At 36.8% G+C, this 14,361-nt stretch overlaps 1 protein-coding gene across 8 annotated transcripts in view; it reads left to right on the plus strand.

Annotated features, from left to right (window-relative positions):
- sorcs2 (sortilin-related VPS10 domain containing receptor 2) overlaps positions 1-14,361 on the plus strand; it is a 199,895-nt gene that overhangs the window by 175,780 nt on the left and 9,754 nt on the right. For all 8 annotated transcript variants that reach the window (XM_077229080.1, XM_077229079.1, XM_077229072.1 and 5 more), the window contains exons 9-20: positions 4,696-4,875; positions 5,275-5,421; positions 6,994-7,096; positions 8,153-8,229; positions 8,653-8,744; positions 9,604-9,711; positions 10,657-10,777; positions 11,316-11,449; positions 11,621-11,749; positions 13,221-13,392; positions 13,526-13,712; positions 14,172-14,305. In XM_077229080.1, coding sequence (XP_077085195.1) covers positions 4,696-4,875; positions 5,275-5,421; positions 6,994-7,096; positions 8,153-8,229; positions 8,653-8,744; positions 9,604-9,711; positions 10,657-10,777; positions 11,316-11,449; positions 11,621-11,749; positions 13,221-13,392; positions 13,526-13,712; positions 14,172-14,305 — 1,584 coding nt within the window. The remainder of the gene's footprint in view (positions 1-4,695; positions 4,876-5,274; positions 5,422-6,993; positions 7,097-8,152; positions 8,230-8,652; positions 8,745-9,603; positions 9,712-10,656; positions 10,778-11,315; positions 11,450-11,620; positions 11,750-13,220; positions 13,393-13,525; positions 13,713-14,171; positions 14,306-14,361) is intronic.

The raw sequence follows: 14,361 nt of genomic DNA on the forward strand, positions 1-14,361 counted from the left end.
TTGGTGACCAGTTTTGGGTACCATTGATTTCTTAAAAAATGGAATCCACAGAATAAAGAAAGTCTTTGGAAAGGTTTGGAACAAAATGAGGATGAGTAAATGATGATAGAATTTTTTTTTTTTTTTTTTGGATAAACTGAAAAGCATTTTCCCCTGAAAGCATTTAGCACTCTATGCTTTAGGATGACTTTCATTTTAATCTCAAATGAAATCAGAGATGATAATCTAAAATGAAAAAAAAATCTCATTTCAATCTTTCAATCAAAGACTCATTTCAATCTTCTTGATCCCCAATCATTAATTGAACTTAAAAAACTACATCATTCCAGAGAATTTAATTTTATGGCGCATCTACAGTATAATTTTTTAGGCCTGCTTTAAATGTTTTATCCTAGGTAAATATTGGTATTGCAGTCAAATTGCAATCCCTCCAACCACACAAAATCACTTAAAAAGGGCCCAGTGTTCTTTTACTTGAAACAAACTGTGAATAGAAACAATACTATTGATTTTGGCCAATTAAGACCTGTTTCTCCGCTTCAGGAATGAGGCAGCATGTATGGCCAGAATTCAAATGCACCACTATTGGAGCACAATGAATCCACCAGACACAGACAAAAGCAAACATTCTGCTGTGTTGATATGCCATTTCTTTTTTTTCTTTTTTTTCTTTTTTTATACAAATAGACCTTTAAGGATAGCATGTCTTTCCAGCCATCTGACTATTGTACTGTAACCCATACCATCCTTTTTTCTTATACATAGACACTCAGCCAGCCTGCCAATAATACGCTCAGGGATTGTGGCTGTAGGCAGAGACACAAATGTCCTGCAGCTGTGTCATGGCTGATAGGGGTCCTGTGCCTGCTGTCAGAGACAGATGGATAGTGTTGTTTTAAGTTCTGATAGTGCTGTTATCAGTACCGTGTCCTGTCACACAGCATGATGGACAAAAGCAGGACAGATCCATCCATTCAGTGTTTTTAAATATCCCTTAAACAGGCAAGAGTGGAAAATGCTAAGCAAAAAATAATTTCATGTCATTTTTTATATCATCTGGACTTAAATAAAACATATCCAAAATAATTTTTTAAAAATTTGATATATTTTGGATTTTATGAGTTGTGTCTACTGAGTCACGTTACCTGTTAACTGTTACCGCCACTGCATGTTTAAAACAATTATATCCCATACTTCACCTGATCTAATGTTGACAAATGATTTATCATTCGAAAGCTTAGAGCTCAAAAGCTCGAAAGCTCAAGATTCAACCTGTGAAACCCCTTTTGAAATTGGACGTTGCGTTACCATAGAAACAGTACTCTAAATTCTTTTATCGGGCTCCTCCCCTTTTGGGCATCGTCATGTTTCATAATTTATGATCAAAACCTTTTCTTATCTTGACAAAACACATATTGTCAGAAAGGTCTCAAGGTTCCATATTTTGTGACAGAAGTGATATTTCGACAGAAATTTATTAATTTGTTATGGCAGAATGCACACAATTAAATTCAATGGAATGTAAGTCACCCGGTGGCTATTTTTAGTATTATGCCTAAACAAAATCTCATGGGAACTTCAATTTTTGTGATATCAACTTCAAATTTGGAACACAACTTGGTTAGATATGTGGTTTTGATTTTATAGCAATTTTATAGTAAAAAATATTTTGTAAAATACATATTTTATAAAAAAGAAAAATATTAAGTACAGTATATTTGATTTACTGTAAGTTTAAACTTCCATACCTTTTTCATACTTTCTTTTTTTGTTTAAGTGCCTTCACTTCAACAATAATCTGCTGACTGTTTTCTTTAAAACAAGACCAAACTTAGGTCTATATTCCAAAGCATTCTTGAATTACAATCATTTAAGTTTGAATACTGCATTTTAAATAGTGCTAGTTTAATCCCTTTTTTATACCCTAAACAGGCAACGTGTCTCAAGAGTTCACATACATTTCAAAACGTGCTAAATAACAACATGAACAACATATTACTTAATTTTCTTGTTCAGCACTTTAAGGCAATGTTCACAATTAATGTTAGCAGTATTCTTTTTTTCAGAAGAAAAGTAAGTTTAATATATATTTACTTATCTCAAAATCTGAATGTTCTGCACCACTGGCAGCCATGTTGGATTTAGGTCAGGCTGACTAATTGATTACAAAAAATGTGAAGCAAATTATGTGACCAGCATACTCAAGACAGACCCGGCTGTCGTAAGTGATAAAAGGATTTGATGAAAAAATGGTTCTTATGCCCCAAAAAAGACAATAAAAATGATGTATCTTGTGAGTCACGTTGCCTGTTTTAGGGATATAAGAGCTAAAACTAAAAGTGCTTTACAGCGTTTTCCGTTTTAATCCTATTACTCTGTTGTTCTTGTTGCAGTTTGTGTGATGATTAAGATGATTTGATAATCCACAATTAAAACTTCCACTTTCTCCAGGGAAACTTTCAGCAGCTGTGTTTCACAGCGATGACTTCACTGTCTTGTGTAAGCCTTGGTGGAAAGATGACCTCATCGTTAAAATTTTAATTCACAACTAACTAAAAGATGTTGAGCTGTTCATATTTGACCCAAAAACAAACAGACAGGAATTACATTACCATTCTAGACAAGAGGCGTGTTCAGTACCGTCTCCAAATCTGACTGAAAAAAATCAGTCTCTCAGCTATTACAATTTGTGATAGCTTGTTTCCAGATGTTATCATGAACCTCATGACAACTAGGATCAGTAAAAATGTCTCTATTCACATTTACACTCCCCTTTATATAAGTGTAACATAACTGCTCAAAGACTCGAGGGTTGAGGATCCAAACGCAGTTTAATGGGTTAATCCACATACATACACAAAGGCCAGATAAAGGTCAAAACACAGATGACCAGTCCAAACAAAGATAATGTCCAGGGCTAAGGCAAAACCAATGATATCCATTGAACAAGGCTCAGAAATTCAGTACTTACAGAATAACAATACCTGCTGAAGAGTGACTGAATTAACCAGGTTTATACAGGCAGAAACTTACAAGCAATAGCTGAATACAATCATGACTGATAGTCTGGGCAGTGGGTTATGGGTAATGTAGTCTTTGCTAGAGTGATAATAGTCTGAGGGGGAGTACCCTCAGATGATAATAAAGGAGCACTCTCTCTGGTGATCGTGACAATAAGAGCTTCTCTTAAATTAAATAATTGCTTTTATTTCATCAGAATAGTCAAAACCTTCTTGGAAAATTGGTACGTTTCAGAAGTGTTTGCATATGGATATAGGAGAATATTTTAGGAAGGAGGAAAACATAGGGATGAATCAGGATTAGATGACTTATGGTGAGTTGGAAGAGATTTTTCGTGACGTTCTCAAAAGGTCTAATTGTTATTTATTTTTTAATTTAAGCCAAGACTTTCTGAGTTGGGTGTTTGATCATAATAAGTACCATTTTGTTTGTATGCATTTTATGTAGTGTTGATACAAATTGTGATAAAGCTTGACAGAGCAAACCACATTCCCCGTCATGCTCTGTGGCACCACAAGAATTATAAATCTAATGTGCATCATTATGTTGTATTAGCTATTAAAACTTCCAGACTTTGTTGGGAAATGAAAAAGACAAACAAATATGATATTGTCTGCTAATTCCATTTAATTCTGACTAAAATCACTTGAATACATAATTTTTATGATTTCCAAATTTCCAAAGGTGAAATTTCCAGAATTTAATAAGACGTACACTTTTTATACTTTATTTAGAGTGGATATTACTCATAAAGCCTCTCCTGCAGTTTTTTTGTGCCTAGCTTAATTTCTTATGTTGAGGCTGCATGTACAATAATGTTAGTTGGTCCAAATGGAGATGCGCACACACAAGTTACCGTTGCTCTACAAGCGTGTTACTTTATCCTTAGCGTTCTTATTCTTATTCCTATAATTCTCCCAGCAAACAAGTGTTGTGTAACTGACCTCTCACAGAGGGGGCTCAGTGCCACTAAACTGCTGTTAGTGGGACATAAGTGAGAAATAGCTTTAGAGTTTGGTCTCTGAAGCACATTAAAGCTGTTCAATGCTTCAGGGACTTTAGTAGCTCTTCACTTAAGTTCTTATGAATGAATTCAGCTGGGGGCATGAGCTTGTACCCTTCATCTTTGTGCCTAAATTAATGCGACCCACTTTCACTTTATCGGCAAGAACAACTTGGTTGCAAGCCCCCCCCCCCTGTCCTGACCCAGTCTTTGCCAGAGCACCCGGATGTATGCTGATAAGCTTCCAAAACTCAGGAGCTTAGTGTTGATTCTGTATTTTAAAGCAAACCAAAGGATCTAATTATAGGGTGGATTTATTAATTGTTCATGCTTTCATTTATTCTAAATCTGTCTCTGCACAGTTTGTTCCAACTCAGTTCTTCACAGCAGCTCAAAATAAACTTTTCATTTCAAAGCAACTAAGTATAATCACCATGGAATTATATGCAGCACTGTGTTTGTTGTTGTTTTATGTAAGCTCCAATGAAAGCATCAAGCTTTTCTGTCTCTATTCAAACAAAGACACACACTCAAAATAATCGCTGGGTTAATTATTTGTACCTGCTAAGAAAACTGAAACTGCAATTTGCATTAAATTAATTTCATTTTTACCCTTACATGTTCTAATCTCCTTGTGTCATATCTTTCTGCTTTTCTCTCTTTTTGTGCAGGATGTGCAAATTGTGAGTGCAGACGAGAATCAGGTATTCCTGGCTCTTCAGGAGTGGTATCAGACGGACACGTACAACCTCTACCAGTCAGATCCGCAGGGAGTCTATTACTCCATTGTGTTGGAGAACGTCCGCAGCACCAAGCAGCCTGAAGAGAATGTCCTCATCGACATCCTGGAGGTCAACATTTCACCCCAATAGCTCAGCTGTAGTAAAGTTTACATGACTGTATGCATTCACATTGATAGAGACCTTTACCTATAACACTTTAAAAACACACACTTAAAAGTGGAGGTGTTACACACATAAAAGTGCTTGTGATGTCTAGTAAGTCTTCAGGCATATTCACTCCCTCATTATTCATAGCCAGTAGCGTGCTTTAATAAATAAGTGATTCTAGGAAGCTGACGTCCCTGTGCTACTAAAACAAGCTTGATCTAACACATATTACAGTTTCTTAGACAGTTGTGACTTTGCCAGGATTTGACTTAATAATAAAATTTGACAGCTTCTTTACAGGATCTAAGTAATACTGAGTAGTACCAAAATATCTCCTCTGTGTGTTTGTGTATTTTTCAGGTTCGTGGCATCAAAGGCGTATTCTTAGCCAATCAAAAAGTAGATGGAAAAGTGACGACTCTTATCACCTACAACAAAGGCAGAGACTGGGAACCACTGGCTCCTCCTGCAACTGATATGAACGGCAAACCTGTCAGTTGCAAGCAGGTAAATATATTTGCTCACATTTTCAAGAGTTTGGCGTCAGCAGTCTTTGGAAATTAACAAATTAATTATTTCATTCAACAAGGATGCATTAAATGTTCAAACGTGACAGTAAAGACTTTCATTTAAAATAAATGCTGTTCTTTTAAAATTTCTATTGATCAAAGAATCCACGGTTTCCACAAAGATATTAAGCATCACAACTGTTTTCAACATGGCAAATAATAAGAAATGTTTCTTGAGCAGCAAATCAGCATATTAGAATGATTTCTGAAGGATCATGTGAGACAAAAGATTGGAGTAATGATGTTGAAAATTAAGCTTTGCATCACAGGAATAAATCACATTTCGAAATATATTCAAATAGAAAACCGTTCTTATAGTGGTTTTGTAATAGGATACTATTTCACAGTATTAGTCTTTGATCAAATAAATGTAACCTTGGTGAGAAGACTTTTGGTAAGAGACTTATTTCAAAAACAGTAAAAAAATCTTACCTTTCCCAAACAAAATAACATGCCTACAAACCAAAAACTAAAATGCAAACACCACATTTAATTTAAATATAGTTGTGCTGATGTAATTTTACCAACAATTCATTGCATATTCATACCAACAAAATCAAGACTTTATTTCAATATACAGCGATGGATATATATCCAGCCCACACTCTGCTTTTTATCCTCTTCAAGATGATTGTACCACAACTGTCTCAGACACAGACGTGAAGTCATTGACCCCTCGATCTGACTCATCTCCCGCTGTTTGCAGTTGTGGGTTGGTGGGCAGAGCAGGCACTAGTTCTGCTGCTTTCTCATGAGACAAAAAAGGAAAAAAATGATCTGAGTCATCAATCTACACACACAAGTACACACACACACACACACACAAATCCACAGGGCTTACTCTTTACACACACACACAGCCAAAGATAATATGTAATATATGATATGAAATGTCCATTTCAAACACCTGTAACTGGTAGCTGGCCATTAATTAAGACACAGATATGGTTTCTGGCAAACATGAGGCAAGATACAAATCAGAAGCTAGCAGAGCTGAAAGGACATATATCGACTTCTCTCTCCTTTCCTGTCTGTCTAGCCACCCTTCTCACATCTGTCCCATCTCTCAGCCCTCCTTTTGACATGTCTTTTTTCCTATCGTTCTCCTCTCCTGCTCACTCTCTCTACCTTCCACTCTCATTTTTATTGCTCATCTCCCAATTTTAGTTTTTTTTTCCCCCGTCTTTTTTAATGCCACCACTTTTGAGGTTTTTGACACCTTAAATATGCTTTATATTCATGCTCTGATCCATCTTTTATCCCGGATGTTATGTAGTATGACTTGTGTAGTGGTTTTAAATTATGGGCTCCTTAATTTAGAATTTAGACTGTTATTTCTTTCTTAAATCAACTTCTTTGTGGTTTTGTGTGTTTGTCAGTGAGTCCAGATTCTCTACTAAGTCATCTGTTGGGTAATCACATTGGCGTGATTACCAAAGTGTAAAAAGGTCAGAACCTATAGATACCAAAAGAGAGTAATATGTGTCTTTGTCTCTGCTCCTCTTCCTAGCCTGACTGTCACCTCCATCTCCACTTGCGCTGGGCTGACAATCCGTACGTATCTGGAACCGTCCACACTAAAGATTCTGCCCCGGGCCTCATAATGGGTGCAGGTCAGTCTCCATGACTACTATAACACTTCAGTATTGTCACCATAGCGTTGAGGAGCCCAAAAACTCAAATCAACTGAAGCTCTGTACTCCTCAACTTTTCAATTACAAGAAATAATTATAGTCCAGATCCAAATCTACACTGCAGCATGTTTAGGGCAATTATGATAGTGTGTACAAAGCAGGCTATTTCTTCACACAAAAAAGGAAAGGAATGCTAAGAAGTGTTTCTAAGGGAATAATTTCAATGTGATGTAACATAAAAATAAATAAAAGAGAAACCTCGGTTTTGAGCCGTTTTTCCCCATTTCTGAGTGTTGTGCAAAGCCAATGAGTCCACACTGAGGCACAAAAGGAGGCAGGCACAGATATATGAAATATTTGCGCTTTATTGCCACGGGGTTCATGGGGAATTGAAGAAGACAATACATTAATGTTCTTGATTCCAAGGCTAGAGCTGGTGCCAGTTCACAAGGTCAAAAAGTCTGTCTATTCCCTCAGGGCTAGAGACATGTACACACACACAGACACACACACACACACACACAGACACACACACACACACACACACACACACACACACACACACACACACACACACACACACACACAAACAAACAGTGCCACAAACAGTGTCACAATGACTTATTCACTCTTGACTTATTTCACTTGCTAACAAACATGAGTAGTTAGAGCCCTTCGGCCTCTGGTTTTAAGAGTTATCAACACATTGCAGCTAGTTTTCAACATGTAAATGTATACACTGCAGAGACTGAGCACTGAGTCTCCATCAAAATCCAGCTTTCTATTTCTATTATTGTGCACCCTCTCAGTAAAATGTTCAGCTCTAACTAGTTCTCAGCCTTTGATCCCCAATAGCCTCCAGTTTCTCACAGTTTCACTCTTTTTATATGTAGCTCGCTCACGTTTACTCCTCGTTCTCTCTTAAAATCTAACAAAGTGAGGAAATTGCTGCTTTGCCTCAAGTGAAAAAGAAGAAAATGAAAGATTCTCTCTCTGTATTCATGAGAAGATATTCTATGTGCATCTTCTGTTCAGGTAACCTTGGGTCTCAACTGGTTGAATATAAAGAAGAGATGTACATCACCTCAGACTGTGGCAAGACCTGGAGACAGGTGAGAATGAACACGGAGAAGAGACTAATGATCTGATTAGCTGTTTTACAACGATTATTCGGTCTCATAAAAATGCTTCATCATAGATTCTTCTGTGACTCTTTGTATTCAACACCCACCTTTTCTAACGGACTCGGTTTGGTTTGCTCTTTGAATTCAGATCTCTGTTCCTCTTGTTCCCATTCTGCCCAATTGCATTTGACACCCTCTCATTTGCTGCCGTTTCACTGCTCAGTATGTGGCAGACTCATCTCTCTGTCTTAATGTCCTTTCAGTGATTTTCGGGATTGTTGCTGCCTCTCATTTGCTCAACTGCATTTTCCTCTAACGACATTGAATCTTGATTATGATATTTATTATGATGAACTTAAAACGCCTTTAAGTGTTTGGTTTTTTTATTATTATTTTATTTGCAAACTCTAGGTTTTCGAAGAAGAGCATCACATTCTCTATCTGGATCATGGCGGTGTCATTGTGGCCATTAAGGACACTTCAATCCCTTTAAAAATACTCAAGTAAGATCATTAGTTTCTGTAATGTATTGTCTGCATACATTATATTGTAATCATTAGCAAGCGTAAACTAAACACAAATGTACCCAGTTGTGGACATGACAAAGACTGACAGAAGGACTTATAAAATGAGAAGAAGAGTAGTAGTAAACACTGAGACAGACTAGTATGAAAAACAAGAATTCAAGACTTTCCCTCCCTGGCTTTTGCTGACCTGATTGTGCTGGTAATCCTTTGAGTGAGTGCTTGAAGCTCATTTGGCTTTTAAGGGCTCTTCAGACCACCTGAGCAGAGTTCCTGAGCAGCCTAAATCTCTTCCTCTGCAAAGGGTTGGTAAATGACAACCCTTAACCCATATAACATGAAGTGATTCACATGCTAGATATCCAGTTCACCTTACTTCACAAATGTATGTAAAAGGAAACTTATGAAGATCAAAGTGAAAATCATTACCATCTCTCACAAAAGCCTTGAAGCCTTTCATCGGTGTTGAGTCTTGGCAGTACAAACAACCGCTTCTGTCAGGATAAGACTAAGAGCTTGTAGTGCTTATGCTGGCTTGTGGCCTACAAACCATCACATTCACACTGTGAGAATCAGCGGCAACTGAATAATATTTTCAGATAACAGGATATTCACAATGTTTATAAAAGAGAGAAATGAATGATGTTTCACACTTATAATATATTTTAGAAGATTTTTTTAAATGTGAAAACGGATCATTTTCATATTTGGTTAAATGTCTCACCTCAAAGCAGAGACTTATACAATAAGTCACATGATGTATGATATAATATACAACTTTCTTATATGAGTGATGTATACTGCTAATACAACATCACATCAAACATTTTTGTCTTAGATTCAGCATTGATGAAGGACAAACGTGGAGCGTGCACAACTTCACTAGCACATCAGTGTTTGTGGATGGACTTTTGAGTGAACCTGGAGATGAGACACTGGTTATGACGTGAGTATGAGTATGTCCTCTGAAAATTAAACTGATTATTAGTGCACCTTAAAGGGATAGTTTACCCAAAACTGAAGATTCTGTCATCATTTACTCACCCTCATGTTGTTTCAAAACTCTATGACTTCTGTGGAACATAAAAAAAAATATTTTGAGGAATGTTTTGGGGTCCTGTAATTGTATGGACAAAAATAGCCATACAGTTTGGGAACAATATGAGGGTTAGTTCATCTTCTTTTTTGGGTGAACTATCCATTTAGGACTGTGTTATCCTGTGTTGGTTTTATGGCCCTTAGAACAAAATATAGATTTTTCAGTCATTTTGTTTGAGCATGATCCCAAGCTGAATATTCCTTGCAGAAGTTAATTTAACTGACGGAAGTAGATTTATAAATTTAGACACAGATCAATACTTATGGTAAACCAAAATGTAGAATTTCTTCTGCCTCAGATATGAGTGCTATGCCAGACGATCAAAGCATTTTTACTCGTTCATGACACCCATGCACTGATTTCTCAAAAACACGGATACAGGGTTCCACCTTGTGGTGGTGAACAGTGCTTTATTTGAGATTAAGTGGAGAGCATCTTCAAACAGCAGGTGGTCTCTGTATTATATAGAGGCTGCGCTTTTGATAAAGGCAATGTGAGATTCAATGGCCTCAATTAAAGAGGACCCTTCTCATTAGTAACACGCTGCTGATGAGCGAATCCATGTGTCTATCCACTCGTTTGCTCCATTCCCAAGATGTGTAATTGGGTAGTGAATGTGTTGTTACTTGAAGTCAAGGTTACACTCCGATAGTCTCATTTTTTGGTGAAAGGGATGAATGGCTTTTGTTTCAACTTTTGCGGTTTGAAGGATAATCGGATGTTTATGGATGGAGTGATGGATTATTGGACTGGTGAAGGATTATGTTGATTAATGTTTACTGTTGTGGACAGAGTATTTGGCCACATAAGTTACCGTTCGGATTGGGAGCTGGTGAAGGTGGATTTCCGTCAGTCGTTTCCCAGACAGTGCACAGAAGCTGATTATGACTCCTGGAAACTCACTGACCTACAGGTAACATCAGGCTGTTTTCTATAGTTACGGCATGCTCAAAAACTGTGAGCGCTGTATAACTAATTTAAACTAATAAGAAGAAATAATAAGAAAAGGTATGTAGACCATTTAAACAAAAGAAAATAATAATAATAAAAGCCATATCTACAGCAACAGCAGCAAAGGAAATATGATTTTTATCTGTGAATCAATTTACCACTTTGGTAACACTTTACAATAATGTCCGATTAGTAGTAACTAACATTAACCAATTTTTTTTTATTTTTTTTTTACAGGATTTAATCTTTGTTAATGTTATTTAATCAAAATAAACTTTTCATTGTTAGTTCATGTTAGCTCAGGTCCATTAAATTATATTAACAGATTATTTTAATTATGTATTTGTAAATGTTGAAACATTGCCAAAGATTAATTAATGCTTAAGAAGTATTTTTCATTGTTAAGTAATGTAGTTAACTCATGTTAAACAATTCAACTTTATTGTAAAGTGTTACCACTACTTTTCAAATGGAAATGCATGACACGTCTTCTCCTACAGGGAGAGAAATGCATCATGGGCCAGGAACGATTGTACAGGAGGAGGAAAGAGACGTCGTTCTGCATTAAAGGGAAGAGCTATACATCAGCTCTAACAGCTAAACCTTGCCAGTGCTCAGAGAAAGACTTTGCCTGGTACGAAACAAAGAGATAACCTTTTGCACATTTCAAGCCAATTGCAAATATACACATATGTCTTTGATGTAACAAGACACTCTTTACTTCACTTTCAAACCCCAGTGCAGTGAATTGTGAATTAGATCTGGGTCTAAAAATAAAGCTTTACGAGCCTCTGTGTGTTCTCAGCGACTACGGCTTTGAGCGAGCTCCCAGCCTCAGGTTTGAGGGGGATCGCTGCTATCCTGACTTCTGGCATGATCCTGACGCTCCACCTGAAAACTGCCATTTAGGACACGGCTATAAGTCCAGCACAGGGTAATACACACACACACTGCAGAATGTTAGACAATGCAGGGTAAAATCACCACACCTATTGAATTAGTCAGAAAACACCCACTCATGCATGCCATAGACACTTTAGATGAACACTCTTTTTTTTTTGTACACAGTACACAGGCTTTATTCAGACAGCCAGATAAGATCAGTATCACATCCACATATGTTTTGAAATCAGATCAGATTTCAAGTACTGTTTTACATCACATATGCAAATGTCATAGTGGACGATATTACCAGTTACTGTCCCCACATTCATTTTTCACCATATTGGCTTAAGTCGTGACTTATTGAATACTGTTTCTGGGTATTCAAGTGAGAATACTCAACAACAGCCATTTATGAGCACTATTTATTTATAACACAGCTTTAAACAAAGCTTTAAAAAAAATATATATATAAAAAAACTCAGTTTACACTACAGTCTCCAGGCTCACGGTGTCCCAGACACCTATGTTTTACAGATTCTGGACAGATGAATCGCTGTCTGGCCAACTGAGATTTAGATATGTAGGTAAAGTTTAGGATAATGACGTTTTGGTTGTATTACAGCATATTGTGAATATTAGCTCTATTTGTTGACTGCTTTTGGCATTAGATAAAGCGTTTGGACCTGCAAGCTTTTGGCTTGCTTAGTTGGGGACATTTAATATTCAATAATATTATTGATCTGCCTTGCTTAAGGTGGACGTTGACTCAATTTTCTTTTAGAAACAAACTCTGTTATATTATTTTCATGTTATCACTGTGAAGCTGCTTTGATACAATCTGTATTGTAAAAAGCGCTATATAAATAAAGGTGACTTGACTTGACTTGACGTCAGGCTTAACATCCGCATAGCAAACTATGCGATGATTAGCCTACTATGTAGTGAATAGTGAATGAGTGAACAATTCAGTGGTTTTGCATGAACGTATCCCTTATGTTGTCTCATGCTTTGTGAACACTAAGATGGACAGAGCAGAGGCACCGTTTTCAGTTTTCCATACTCTGTTTCCATACTGACAGATACTCTCAATTCTGACACTATTACTATAGCAACCAACGCAGATTTTCCGTATACATTACTGACTAGATTGAACAAACAGATCAGATTTCATTGCTTGCAAAATTATTTGTCGAAAAGATTAGATTTGTAAAGCAAATCAGATTTGTGTCCATCAAATCCATATTGAGCTGTGTTAAGTAGAGCATGCCATTTCAACAGAACCTCGTTCAGAAAAACCCCAGCTGTTTTTCTATGTTTCTGAACCAAGACATTTCTGAACACATTATACGGATGTTTTAGCCACCTCTTAGTATGGTTATTTAGGAAGGCAATGCACCTTTTCCACAACTCTTTATTATAACTAAGAGTTTAAATCCAGGCAACAACACTACAAGTATTTTCCAGTTATAGGGCAAGTAAAAGCAAGTCAAGGCTAACATGTTTTGTGTTGTCTGTTAAAGTTACCGGAAGGTCATCGCTAATGTTTGTGAGGGTGGCTTGAATAAAGAACAGAGCGCAAAGCAGCATTCCTGCCCTCTGCTGCCCCCTAAAGGCCTGCAGCTGGGCATCAAAGGACAGATGTTGGCCGTGGCACCTGGTGATGACATAACCTTTATAGTGCATCAGGAACAGGTGAAGTACATGGATTATTTACACTACTTAAAATTTAAATATTTGATTGCTAAAATGTAAGACAACTTGAATGACAACTACTAATTTTAGGCATCTTTAACATTGATTTGTTTCATTGTATTTCCCTCCTCAGGGTGACACCACCAGCACCAGATATCAGGTCGATTTAATGGATGGGGTCAGGGCTATATATGAAAACCTGACTGTCATCGACGAACCCATTCAGCACCGTTATGAGAAGCCAGGTGTTTACCGTGTGAATGTGAAGGCTGAAAACTCTGCTGGACACGACCAAGCCTCACTTTACATTCAGGTCACAGGTCAGTGAAATATTCAGATCTGAGTCAAGTCAAGTCACCTTTATTTATATAGCGCTATTTACAGATTGTTTCAAAGCAGTTGTACAGAGATAACAGGAAAATAATGTTGTAATAATATTGTTAAATATAAAATTAAATGAGTGAGAGTGAACTGGATTCAAAGGCCATTGCATTAAATTTTGGAACAAAATGGTTAGTATTATCTATAATACTGTGAGATTGAAAGGGTTTTACTTAGTCATAACCAGTAATCAGGCCTACATAAAAAATCTGAACAAAAAGAACTCCAAAGAAAACTCATTTCAATATGGATGCTCATTATTTACAAAGTTGTACACTCACCTTACACCATATATAACATTTTCATATCTCAAGACATGAAAAATAGACTTTTTACTTTTTATTGGAACGTTCAATTTATCTCTTTTTTCTCTGTTTGGTCCTCACTTTTCTCTCCAGCTCCTCTACAGGATGTCCATCTGGAAGTGGTCCCGATCGCTGGCAGAAATCAAGAAGTAAATCTCACAGCTATAGTGCTGCCAGCTGAGGCAAACCTTAACGTGTTTTACTGGTGGATTGGAGATAACCTTCAGGTACTCTGTGGTAATTTATAACTATACACATATTAATATATGTTTTTATGGCGCTG

The sequence above is a fragment of the Siphateles boraxobius genome, unplaced genomic scaffold (assembly GCF_051911475.1).
Source record: "Siphateles boraxobius isolate OS27281-9 unplaced genomic scaffold, OSU_SipBor_1 130, whole genome shotgun sequence".
Taxonomy (NCBI): domain Eukaryota; kingdom Metazoa; phylum Chordata; class Actinopteri; order Cypriniformes; family Leuciscidae; genus Siphateles; species Siphateles boraxobius.